The 13732-nt window shown below is 34.1% G+C and overlaps 2 protein-coding genes across 4 annotated transcripts in view; one reads left to right on the forward strand and one right to left on the reverse strand.

Annotated features, from left to right (window-relative positions):
* The window catches only part of ift27 (intraflagellar transport 27), a 9198-nt gene extending 4302 nt beyond the window's left edge, over positions 1-4896 (reverse strand). For both annotated transcript variants that reach the window (XM_015374004.1, XM_015374003.1), the window contains exons 1-2: positions 4728-4896; positions 3845-3924 (exon numbers count right to left, since the gene is read on the reverse strand). In XM_015374004.1, the coding sequence (XP_015229490.1) occupies positions 3845-3924; positions 4728-4761 (114 nt within the window). In that variant the 5' untranslated portion in view covers positions 4762-4896. The remainder of the gene's footprint in view (positions 1-3844; positions 3925-4727) is intronic.
* A 540-nt stretch (positions 4897-5436) lies between these two features.
* Positions 5437-13732, forward strand: part of syngr1 (synaptogyrin 1) — a 32608-nt gene continuing 24312 nt past the window's right edge. The window contains exon 1 of one of the 2 annotated variants that reach the window (XM_015374063.1): positions 5437-5807. In XM_015374063.1, the coding sequence (XP_015229549.1) occupies positions 5706-5807 (102 nt within the window). In that variant the 5' untranslated portion in view covers positions 5437-5705. The remainder of the gene's footprint in view (positions 5808-13732) is intronic. The other variant, XM_015374062.1, reaches the window with a different exon arrangement.

The following is a 13732-nucleotide window of genomic DNA, read 5'->3' on the forward strand; positions in this document are numbered from 1 at the left end:
TGGATGGATGGATGGATGGATGGATGGATGGATGGATGGATGGATGGATGGATGGATGGATGGATGGATGGATGGATGGATGGATGGATGGAAAAAGACTTTCATCAATTTCTATCCTCCTCCTGACTTTTCTAGACTGGAACCCTGCCATAGTTCATTTTCTATAAATTTGTTGATTAGCAATTCCAGTTGACCTTGAAGGAGAACATTTTTAGGTTTTCTCCACCTCGGCATATAACTCTAAATTGATCTGATCTCTGCACCTTACAGTTAACGAAGCATTTCAAATGCAAGAGACCGAAATCTGCAAACACCCACACATACCTTTCACAGTCACTGCTTCTGTGAAATACAAACACACCCAGTTTCAGATCAACATTTACCTGATTTATACACAGTCACAGTTCATAACAAGGTTCCGCTGATACAAATACACACACAGAACATGCTGCAGTCCCACCAGAGACTGGTTTAATGAGCTGGTGTGATGCATAGGAAGCTTCTCGCTGGAATGTCAATGAGGGCCTATTAGCAACAAATAAGCATGGAATATTGCTACCAGGCTGTCTGACATTTTCAAAGGAGGACGTGAGCAGAATGGCAGACGGCTGCGGCTACCCTTCAACATCAAAAGTTAAACAATGTAAAGGATGATTTACGTAAACAAGGAGGGATGCTTCTCATCATTGGCCTCTTTTTTACATTAGTTGAATAACAGAAACCCTTTCTATTTTTTCCATCAGTAATTTGATCTTCAGAACACAGGCCTTTTACACAGGCAACAGCATAGATATTAAGTAAATTACAGAACCACAGAGACAATAAGCCAGCCAGTAGGTCATTCCACTTCGGTCTTGATTTTACAGTGAAATAGTTTATTTTCTATAGATGTTTCTATAGAATGGAGAACTGATTTGTTAAAACTAAGACATACAATTTCTGCAAATAAATCTGAATTCCCTACTGCATATGTTGCTGATTTAGCAAATTTACTACTTGCTTTACTACTAACTCATGTAGGAATAAACTGAAGGAACTACAGTAACCAGGTGAACTCACTTCCCTTCATTGTGTTTCAAAATGTTGTATTCAGATCTAAACTTTTCTGTTCTGTTTCTGATCTGATAAATCTTTTTTTTATGCCCATTTTTATTCTATTTAACAGTTTACCACTTACAATTTAGCTATGCTCATTTTCAGCTAGAAATAATCAAATAAATGATTTACTTTTCATAATTTAAGATTCTCTATCAGTTTAAAATATTCAAAAAGCCTATTTATGTCTACAACATCTTTGGAAAAGTTACTTTATTAGCTTTAATTGCCATAAGAAAATGAGACTGATACAATAATACCATCAGAGCTGGAAGATTATGTTTTGAACACCACACTTTCCAGATTAAGATGCATCAAAAACATGTGATGACAGCATGAAGACATTCAGACATATTGTACCATCTGCGTTACCTGTTAAAGTGACTTTACAAAATCCTGCTGTATTAATTATTGATGTTCTTGATACCCCAGAATCCCGCTATGCTGAAGTAGCAAAGCCAGAACAAATACAATTTTTCTTATCTCTTCAGTATTATGAGTCCCTGATAACATTTATTTATTTGAAAAGGATCAATGACTTAACACTCCTCTATGCATTATCTTGACTTATTAAATAAAGATCAACTTTGTCTGAATATATATAAATATATTAATAATTTATTGATTGAAATACAAAGTTGTGAGCATTGAGTTTTGTTTTATATTTGTGACCATTACATATATTTAAAAAAAAAACAAATGTGTATGTTCTAAAAATATTTTCACCGGGAAATAGGAAATAGTAGTAAAACTAAACTAATCTCTCTTTAGATTAATCTAAAAATGTATAAATAGATTTATCAATTTAAAATAATTGATACCCATTGCCCTATACTCAAAAAGTCATATTAATTATAATGTTTAATGTAGTGTTTTACCAACAAAGTTTGTAAGATATAACGTCCAATGCATAAACTCATGATCTTAATCCAGTGCTAGGATTTCCTGATATTTAAAATAAACAGATCAAAATGATGAACACAAAACTTAAATAAAAAATACATGACGTGACATGTCAGCCTATAAATACTACTAGGTAGTTATTATTAAAACTTGTTTTATGTGTTTAGTTTTGGATCGTTTCCAGTTATTTTCTATCATTTATCTCAGCTTAATAATTTCAAGAATAATCTATTCTTGTGTCGTGATCAGCTGGAGCTGAAGCAGAAATATATTTGATTGACTCCAAAAAGCTCACTTTGTGGTGTACTGGTCCAAGGCTTTTCAGGCACTTCGGGCCTCATCTTCATAAAGTTTGCATGCCTTAAAAAAGGTAGAAACCTGTTTGTACACGCCCTGCAGAGTTGCATTTCCAATTTAGCATGTGCAAACTTTTTTGCTGCGTTTGCCTTCATCAATATGGAGATAATATTGTTAGGACTTGGTGCTGCAAATTCATTTATTGAGGATATGCAAATGTAAACATTTACCATGTGAGAGATTCTCCAAATCTGAAACCCAACTGCTGCAGTTTTTGCAGCTTTTTTAGCACTTCTTAAGGTCAGTTGAAAACTGACATGCAAAAATATCTGCAGTTTTTGTTGCCAAGAAGAAGAAATGGTAATGATAGAGGATATAGAGACATTATGTGCTCATTTAAACATATTTGCATTGTCAGAAATAAAAAAGTAGAGAAACATTATTAAAGAAAAAGTGTCTGAATGCAGCAGGAACCCAGACAATCTTTATGGAATTGAAGCAAAATTTTTTAAAAAGTTACTGAAATTAAGTATTGTGGCATAATTTAATAAAAAAAACGCATCAAAAGAGCCTTGGAGGAATGAACATCTCCTACTCCGTGCAACAAGGATTATTTTTATCTCTCAGTTTAATTAAACATAACTGTGCACCAAGCACATATTTTTACTTAGTGCACAGTTATCTATTGAATTTTTAAGCGCCTATTCTGCAGTGTATTATGTCAAGTTGTTGATAACAACTTCCTCTTGTTTTTTTGTTTTTCCTTATATTTTCCTTTAATTTTAGTTATTTAATTTTTTTTTGTTATATTTCATTTAAATTTTCATTGTTTATGTTTTGTTTTTTTGTTTATACCTATTTCAGATGCAGTATAAATATTATTTAAAAATGTTCTTGCTATTATTTTTTGAATAATAATCATTATTACCTCCATCTCCATGGCTATGAACCTCATCTTTCTTTTACGGCAACTCTCAAACTGTCTGTAGAACATGAAATCAGTATTCCTTTATTCACAAAAACAAAACTGCGCATGTCATTTTGCGGCTCTTATTCTGAAACTTTGAAGATCAGCTCCTTAGCGTAGGAAATAGTTGGCAGCAATAAAATCCATAGTTTACAGAGTCATCAAAAAAACTCAGATGTTTTATCCATGATGATTTGCATAAATGTGCTATGCTTTTTGTATGGCAATGAACCCTGAAAAAAAAAATAATAATTCACTGGCTAGATCAAAAACATAGGTCTCTTTATTTTTCTATAGATTGTGAGATGGAAGCAAACTTCTCATGTCAACTTTTTGCATTTCTTTTCCACAAACATAAATAGTATTTCCAGTTTAATATGCAGAAAACAGTGTTTTATCTCCTTTAAAAAATCTTTATACAATACATTGTTCTGTTTAATCAGATTGAATTAAAATAAACCATTCTGTCATGTACCAGATGTTTTAGAATAGTTATACCAATGTTATTAGTAAATGAAGTTCCCTGGTCTATATTAGGTGACAACAACACATGATTCGTTGACATTGTGCAACTGCTCTTACCAAGCTGTAGTTCTTCTGGAACAGGGATCCATCACTGTAGAATGTATGACAAAGAGAACTTTTCCCTACTGCTGCGTCCCCTGTGTACATAGAAATAGATTTACAGATTTTGTTTTTTTTGGTTTAGCAAAAATATAGATAAAATAGCTATAAATTATTCAGATGTGATTTCTATAAAACAGTATATAGATATGAATTTAAAGGCACCAAGCAGTATCCCTCTGCTAAATTAGAACAAGATATATTTATTTGTAGTGGACAAGCAATGACTTCACCATAGATACACTAATGATCAAAAACAAATAATTAAAATAGATTTCAAATATATTGCAGTTATATTTAACTCATTTCACTTTTTATCTCATATTACTACATATTATCAAGTTAAATAAATTACATGTTGTAGAATTATTAGATTATTGCAGTGTTTCTGGTGTGCTTAAAGTTAACACAAATCCTCAGCAGATCTCCATTTGTTTTGCTTTTTGATTGTGTATCTGTACATTTTAACATGCATTGTTATTGTTTTGAAGAATCCCTAATTACCACGTAGATCCCATGAGTCTTCTAAAACAGATACGAGCTCAGATTCAAAGTAAAAAAAGAAAAACCCTGCATACCATTAATAGGCTTGTAGCATACAAGCTTACTGGCTGTACAAAAAACATGCCCTGCAATGTTTTGGTGGCATTTCAGCTTGTAAAGCGAAAAACACACAATAGTAAATAACTTATTAGAACACGTGGAGAAGGGGTGGTATATCCATAGCACTATAGGAAGTGTTAAATAAAGATGAAGCAGATGTTTGCCTGATTCTTTAGCTTTAGCTAATGTAAAGAGGCTAAACGGCATCGAATCGCCGCTAATATTTAACAAACCTTACCGACAAACAGACATCTTGCCCTCAACTTCACCATTATATGAAAAGGTTCGAAACCTCACGTGAAGATGCTAAGATTCTTTAAATAAATCGTCCATTAGTGCTTTAGATCCCTTGCCTCGGCAACATGAACAAAACTTGTTTCTTAGCAACCATTCCTCGTAAGCGCTCATTGGTCCATTCCACTACTGCGTCATCAGCTATATCGTGCTCCTATTGGCTATGTGTGTTGTTGGTATAACTCCCCTCAGAAGGTCTTGTAAGGCACAGCTATCGTTAACAAAAAATATTTTAAGCACATAAGCTTTTCTGCTGTGTTTTTTAGCCATTTGCCTACCAGAGAAAGCCGACTGATAACAATTAATATAAGACATTAATTAAATAAGAAATAGCTGAAAGACGAGTCCACTTTGAGTTATGGTGTTAAATGTCCACTAGAGGGTGGAAAATCTACCGAAATAAGAATAAGACTAAATTATAATGATATGCATACACTTATTTTTTGTACTTTTAATGTGGTATATCACCTTTACTTTATACTTCCGAAAACAATTAGTAATTGAAATGCATATTTTTAAATTAACAAAAAGGGAATTGATTTTAGCCACCTTATAAGTGCTTTTCGCCTGCTGTGTGTGGAGAAGCGCGCTCTTGTAGCAATAACATGATCCGCGCAAGGCGTGACAGCGGAAGCGCGTTCACGTCTTGTGGCGCTACAGCATCATCAAAACACTGGAACACACCTCCAGCAAGACGTTTCAGAGCAATTTAGAATATACACAAACACAAAGTAAAAACAAGAGTGGATTATTGTGCAACAAGGATTTTTCTTTCTCGTATCCATTTGGAGCAGAAGTGCTTTTATTTTTCTCTCCGTATTTATCTGGTGCCCTACACACCTTGTGCCTTTGAAAAAAAAAAAAAAAAAAATCAGCGGGGATCATCTGAGAGACACGGCTGTCCAGAGAGGGGAGGAGGACAATGGAGGGGATGCAGGCATACGGAGCCGGGAAAGCCGGGGGAGCCTTCGACCCTGTCACCTTCCTCCAGCAACCCCAGACCATTCTGCGCATAGTATCTTGGGTAAGAATCTGTAACCAGATATGAAAAGTGGATTTGTTGTTAATTCACGATCTCTGATTAGCAGTAGTTCTTGCGTAGGCCTCCTCTGGTGAGGACACTTGCAAAAATTGTGTGAAATTAAAATATGATTTCTAGGCCATTTCCATTTTAATTTTGTGTTAAATGTAAGACAATAAGTTCACTAATAATAAACACTACTGTTTTTTTTATTTTTGGATTGAAACTCTAAACGTGATGACATACAGTACTCTAGTTATTCTGAAATATCTTTAATAATCTATTTTAAATAAATATATATACACAAATATATATACATACAGTGGTGGTTCTAGACCAAATCTACCAGGGGCCAGTGTGTTTTCATGGGGGCACAGAAAAGTATATAAAAAGCAGGGCAAGGGATTCAATATATATTAAGATGGCTACATTAAGTGAAATTTCTATTCAATTAGGTTTTTAGTTTATTATAATTATTTGTCTTATTACATCAATATACATTCAGAACTTAGGAATTTTACATATTTATTACTTTAATAAAATTAAAATAACCGTTTTCTATTAAATCTGAATTGAATTTGAAGAACAACTGATAAATTCAGTTAAAAATTAATGCATTTTCTTAAGACTTGAAAAAAACACCAGGCAGATGGAAACTGGGATCCTATCTCAATACCACTGAAGCTATCACTTTAATATTGCTAAGTAAGGTGATAGCTAAATAAGGTGATGCTAATTATATAAATAGTAAAATATTCCTACCAGTAACCATGTCTGTTCCAGCACAGATCACCATTAGAACTTCTTTGAGTATTATGTCTGCAGTACAGGGGCCAGGATATGATCTATAGGGGCACATATATATATATATATATATATATATATATATATATATATATGTGTGGAATAACATTGTACCAGTATTAACTATTAATATATATTAAGATAAGATTGAAGCAGAATAGGGGCGCACTGAATTTAGAGTTTTTAAAGCCAAGTTTTAAGTATTCTGATACTACCAGTCACAGTTCAGGTCAGAGAAACAGTTGGGAATAGCAGCTGTTGGTTTTAAAGATTTTAAACTCAGAGTATCTTTTGTATTTAATCAATTTATTGTGTTTGTGTTTATCAATCTAAAGTATGTTGATCTACCTTTTGCACAAGGATTTATTTTTCACCTACATCTATGCCAAATAAAATAAATAATTAAATCGTTTGTAATTAAGTAATCCTCATTGTGTGCACTTTTTTAACTTTAGAGTTTAAATACGTTTTCTTTTTTTTTCTTTTTCTTTTTTTTTTAGTCATATTTATGAAAGAAGTCAAGATTAGGTTTAGGAAAATCCTGATTTAAAATGTTGAGTTTTACCCAGGCATCAATCCTCCATCACTTGCCATGTTGAATCTAATTTTGTAGCTCTCTCAATTTTGTGAAGAATGCCTTTTTTCTGTCAATGTGTTTACTTGTTAGCCATGGATATCATGTGATTGCAGGTCATGGGTTTATCCACTGGACCGTTTTATTATTTATCAGACCTAATTTCTTCAGTCACAAGGTGCGGCTTTTTACTTTAAGTTTACTTTAAAATATCCCATTTTCAAACGGTAGCTATTCAATATATTATGAGATTTTTAATCAACCTCATTCGGATTTTTGCAATACCTTGGAAAATAACTTCTACTCACTGAACTCTTCCGCTTTCTTTTATCTTACAGTCAAATACTTCAGTGTATATCCACAGCTAGTCCTAATTTAAGCAACATGAGGCATAACCTTCAGAAGGGTTTACAAATAAAAAATCAGAAAAGTGCGGGCTGCACTTATGCATTTAGACATTTTAGACATTTTAATCCATTACCCTGGAAAGAGAATCTGTTGACAACTATTACCTTTTTCAATCTACCCATCCATCCATCCGTCCGTCTGTCTGTCTTATGAGTATCTTGGAGTTCACTTTAACTAGACTGGACACAACATCTATGCTCTTTAAGGAGGCTCAGAACAGACCTGGTAATAAAGCAGAGGTCTTTTGAAGTCCAGTGGGTACTCCTAAATGCCTTATTTAACTCTTTAATCACATGAACAAATTCAAGGCATGGCATGTTGAAATAATGGCCTATCTGAGAGAAAGCGGTTCTGTCCTAGATGCCCCTGGACACAGTACAAATAGTTGGAGACATGAGAAAAATTTAAAAAAAAGTACATTACTGTTGGAAAACGTTTCCTACATACCCCATGCATGAAGCTGTTGCAGAGCTGGAGAGTTCCTTCAGTGATAGACTGTAGTTTCCTATGTTAACACCTAGAAGCACTAAGGAGCACATCCATAGATCCTTTCTCCTTTGCCGCTATTAGGCCAAATAACTGTTTGCAACCATGCAAAAAGTTGCACAGGTTATTAATCTGATCAAGAATTATTTGCACTGTTTGTACTCGACACACCATGTGTCTTACATATGTTGTATCTACACAATATTTCATACCTAATATAAAAAATGTTTTTACTACAATCTCTCTTTTTGCAGTTTTCTGCCATTGCACATATTTCCCATCCTCCTGCTAACTGACTATTGTTGTTTTCTTTTCTTTTCATTTAGTTTTTACCTGAATTTTTGTTATTTTAAATTAAATACATTATAAATGCATGACTTTTCCTTTCTCTATAGATGTATAGCTAAACTTTTAAGATGTATTATGTATTCTTTTGTTCCAAATTTCCCCATGTAGGACAATACAAGTAGTTGTATTCTATTCTATTCTTGAACATTGCTATTAATCAACTATAAATTGATTTGTCATTAAATCAGATCATTCTAATCTGGATACTTACAAGAGAGTGGGAGAAGTGAGTGCCTAATGTGGTACATTTTTATCATGCAACCTGCTATGCTGCTTTTTGATATTTTTAAAAAAATATTAAGGGTTGATTAAATGTTTTTAATAAGGCTACAGAATTACAGGGTTATTTTATCATTAAATGTGCCGCCTTAAAGTGTCACCAGAGCAACAACACATCTCCATAGTAACAGCCAGGGGCGGAGTTGTGATGTTTTTTATGATGGAGTTAATACTCAGTCTGCTGCAGTGTGTGTGGGAGGAAACTGTCTGCTGATCGAACGTCCCTGGAATGAAGACATCAAACAGGGATGGAAAAACAGAGTAGTTTATGAATGGTGGTCCAGGGCTGTCAATGTCCCAGTTGTTGGCCATATGAGAACTGACTGCTAAGGTGATAATGAGTGTGGGTATGTGTGATTCAGCCTTGAATGCATGTTAAGATGCATATTGGAGCAGAGAAACAGGCATAACAGTGACAGATGAGAGGAATGTACCCTGTGTAAGATCACAGGCTATATAAAAGAATATTAAAGAACAAGCCAAGCTGTTTAAACCTGACTTACTGATCAGAAATAACACATTTTGCCTTATTATTTTACTTTCATCTGTGTTTGAAAGAGCTAAACCTTTCTAGCTGGGAGTATGAGCAGGATTCCTGAAAATATGCCTCTGTACAAGGATTTAGGTCACTCCCAAGTGATTATACATGTTAATGGGTTTTTAGTTTAGCCTTTTTTTTATTGTCAGAATTAATCATGCCTAGTGCAGCAGAAATGCAACACATTTCTGTTTGTCAGTGATTTAATTTGGCAGTGATGCTTTTTACTCCTCGTTTATGAAAGAAAACCCCACAATGGTCACAGAAATAACTTGAATCTGACAAAAGTAATTATAAATAAAGAATCTATGAAAATGAACAAGTAAAATTCAGACATTGATTTTCAGTGATGATTTAACAGAAATATTTTGTAAAATTAACTCATGAAACTGGCTTGTGCAAAAATGATGGTTCCCAGGGCAAAAACTAAAAATAATGTCACCAAAGGGACATGTTAAATCAAGGTGTGTCCACTAATTAGAATCACAGGTGTCTACAATCATGTAATCAGTCAGTGGGCTTATATATATGGCAACAGGTAGTGCTTGTTTGGCGGCATGGTGTGTACCACACTCAACATGGATACTCATGGAGGAAGCGAAACAAAGAGCTTTCTAAGGAGATAAGGAAAAGTTATAGACAGGAATGATGATCAGTCATTGTTTGAGCCAAAGTGGACTTAATGGGAGACAACCAAGGAGGACAGCACTGTTAAAAACAAATCATATAAAAGCCAGACTAAAATTTACCAAACCACATGTTGACAAACCACAAAGCTTCTGGGAGAATGTCCCATGGACAGATGAGAGAGAAATAGATTTTTCCCCTAAGGCACACAGGCTCTATTTTCACACGCAGAAATTAAGCATATCAAGAAAATAGGACTTCCCCTACTGTAAAACATGGAGGAGGCTCTATTATGCTGTGGGGCTGCTTTGCTTCATCTGGAACAGGGTGTTGAATATCTGCAGGGTACAAATAATCTAGAGATCAAGGGATTCTATAGAGAGAAAGAAAGACAGCTTTGTCTCAGTCGCAGATCATGGGTCTTTAAACAAGATAATGGGCCAAACACAGAGCTACAAAACCCCCAGAATGGCTAAGAGAAAAAAGCATTGGACTATTCCGAAGTGGCCTTCTATGAGCTCTGACCTAAATCCTATTGAGAATCTTTGAAAGCAGCTGAAATGTGCTGCCTGGAAATGGTACCCTTCAGAGACGTGGCAGCTGGAGCCGTTTGCTCATGAGAAGTGGACAAAAATACCTGCTGAGAGGAGCAGACATCTCACTGAAGGTTACAGGAATCATTCGATTGCAGTGATTGCCTCGAAGGTTGCATAATAAAATATAAAATTAAGACTACCATCATTTTTGTCAAGGCCTATTTCATGAGTTTAGCTTCAGAATTATGTTTGTTGAAGCATGGTTGAAAAGCAGTCAGACTTCCTTTTCTTCATTTTTATATACTTTTTATAGGTTTGTTTTGGTATTGCCCCCAAAAAGCTAAATCTAGTTTTAAGATACCTAACATTTCCAAAAAGCACAGGTTGATCTCCTATATCACTGTATAACAAGGTCATTTTTTAAGACATTTAAAAAAAAATTTGTAATCATAGAACAAAAATGGCCAAAGGAATTTTCACAAAAACTTGGTGGTTATCTTCGGTATGAAACCTCAGACTTATGTTATCAATATGCTAATAGTTGACCAAAATGGGCGGGGCTTATGGGTAAAAATGTATAGCTGACCTTTTGCGTTTTAAAAAACTATTTTAAAATCAGCCGTGACATCTGAAATGTTGAAACTTGCTAAAAATTTTAATTATATTTCTTAATTATGTCTAATAAAAATAATTTAGATATCACAAATTCTATTGTAACTATGCAGAGAAGTATTACTTTAACCTAGCAGCGTTATCTCTGCTTCATTAGCGCAAAATAATACTAAACTTAATATTCAACTTCAGAGAATGGCAATTATGAACTCCAAAAGATTTTCCTTTGTTGTGATGCCCCAAATGTTAACAATAGAATGATAAATATAAATACTTATACACGTTGGATATAGAAACATTTATTTTAATCATAAACATTAAATAATGTTTATGTGTAAGTCATTTGGAATATGATAGGCAAACTGCTGAAGCTCAAGAGGCTCATATAGAGAGGGTTAATCATTTTTCATAACATAATTATGCCACTTATGGAGCATTACTAATATTAATTTTGTTCCTGACATAGACATTGGCATTTGGAAATTTTTGGGGAATTTCTTGATAGACTGAGTATTTATTATGATTTTTTATTTATTTATATATATTACTAAAAACTTCTGATGGTTGGGCTCAATCTTTTTTTGGAATAGCATTTTTATCTATTGACCTGGTAAATGGTTCATTTTTTCTATAAGTTATGTTTTGGGAATATTTTCGTAATTTTATTAAGACCAATTTATTTTTTTTAATTTTTTGAATATTGAGCAAGTACCACTAAAAGTATATTCAAATATCTTCGGAACCTGGTCGAATCGCTAGTTGCTTACAATTCTTGTCTGCTTCATATATTTTCTATAGGTTATTATTATTTTAATGAGAGCGCTGCAGCTTCCCCACATGTTATTTCACTCTTATGATCGGATAGGCACAAAAAAAATCTACATAATTGTGTAGAAACTAAATGTTCAGTGTTTTAACTATAGCTTGTTTGAGTGGCATATGTGTAAAGCAGTAGACTGTGGACTGACTATCAAAGTAGCTTGACAATTTAGAAATCTGTTATGAGCTGGTTCTGCCTGTGTTACACTATGAATGACAAATGAGCAAAACACAAAAGAAATGTTACTCTACAGTTATTCATAACAGATGTTATGTTAAAATGAATAAAATAATATAGGCAGATGAATTTAAGGTGAACTCAAGGGTCATTTTCAGGCTTTACGTCACATGAGCTATGAAATATTTATCTATGATTAGCATTTTAGACATTACAGGTTGTTTTCATTTGAAGCAACAGACAGGACAGTGCAGAGCTATTTTTCAGTAGCGTGTTAAACAGAAGCACCCTGACGCACCCACCATTTTGTAGTGTCTACATGTTAGAATTTAGAAATTATTTCAGTTGCATTATTGTGTAGTGAATAGATACCCTGGATTTGGTATTTATTAGTCATCCATCCACATATGTTTTTGGCCTGAATGCTGAGAAATAGCAACAATCAGCTTGGTGTGATTCTAGAGTCACAGGACATTATGGAATGTAGCTGGTTGGTGTCATAAACGCCTTGAAAATCCCGATCGATATGGATCGCATCCAGTTATTACAGTTTTTCATTCAGGTGCTGAACTTAAATTCATCTTTTTTTCATCCCAGATTATATCTTTTATAGCTGATTTTATTAACACAGCAGGGCAACAACACCACCAAATAGCACTTCTTTGATACCTCATAGTAGAAGTCTTTAACCCTGATTCAAGCTTAAACTCTCCTCAGCATGCAGGACTTATCATAATTACACACTTCACAACATAGTCACACACTCACAGTAACTGGATGGCGCTTCATAGGACTTCATTCTGATTATAAACATCTCAACATTTTAATTTTGAACCTTGTGTCACATAACTTGCTTCAAGTGAATGTGCTCAGTGGTTTTGAAGATTGCATTACATTAAAAAATAGTGCATGACCTCTTTGTGGAAAGGTACTGGAGTGGCTCATTTAGACTTGATAAAATGCACGGTTGCCCTGTAAGGCCAAAGTGCTGTTAGGTCCAGTAGTATCTGGTTACTTAGAGTGATTTCTGATAAGTCTATATGTCAGAGATTACTCACAATGATTAAATCAAGAAGTAAAGAGGAAAAAGGAAGGGTGTTATTTATAGATTATACTGTCGATTATTATCTCTCTTGATTGTTTGCCATTTAACATTTTGACAGTAAAGGTTAAATGCAACAAGGAAGTGGGGGTTATTATCAAATGTGTAATGATTAAAATGTGTCTTTCTATTGTCAATGGGGATAACTGATAGATTACACAACATAAACACAGTTAAAGACATTCTGATAAGGCCTACACAATGTAACAGAAGTCAGTGGTTTACCAATTCATCGTCTGCTGTGGTAAATGTTTGACTTGTTGTAAGACAACTGAATAAAGGAGCATTACCAGCAACAAAGAGCTATCTATCAGAGGTTTGAGGAACTTTTCAAAACTTTAATGGATTACATTAAGGCTGAAACAACTAATCGGATTAATCATGATTAATCAATTATTAAAATAATCGTCAACTAATTTAGTAATCAATTAATCGTTAACTGGAGTATAGAGACTCTTAAGCATGCCTTTAGCTGACACAGCAACCCACTTAGAGTAGAAATTATACCAAGATTTAAAAAAAATAATTTTGCATTTATGGATCGGTTCGCAGCCGAGTGTGAAGCGGCCGGGATGGGGATCAGTGCCTCCAAATCCGAGGCCATGGTCTTGAGCCGG

The sequence above is a fragment of the Cyprinodon variegatus genome, unplaced genomic scaffold (genome assembly GCF_000732505.1).
Source record: "Cyprinodon variegatus isolate N-32 unplaced genomic scaffold, C_variegatus-1.0 Scaffold96, whole genome shotgun sequence".
Lineage (NCBI taxonomy): Eukaryota > Metazoa > Chordata > Actinopteri > Cyprinodontiformes > Cyprinodontidae > Cyprinodon > Cyprinodon variegatus.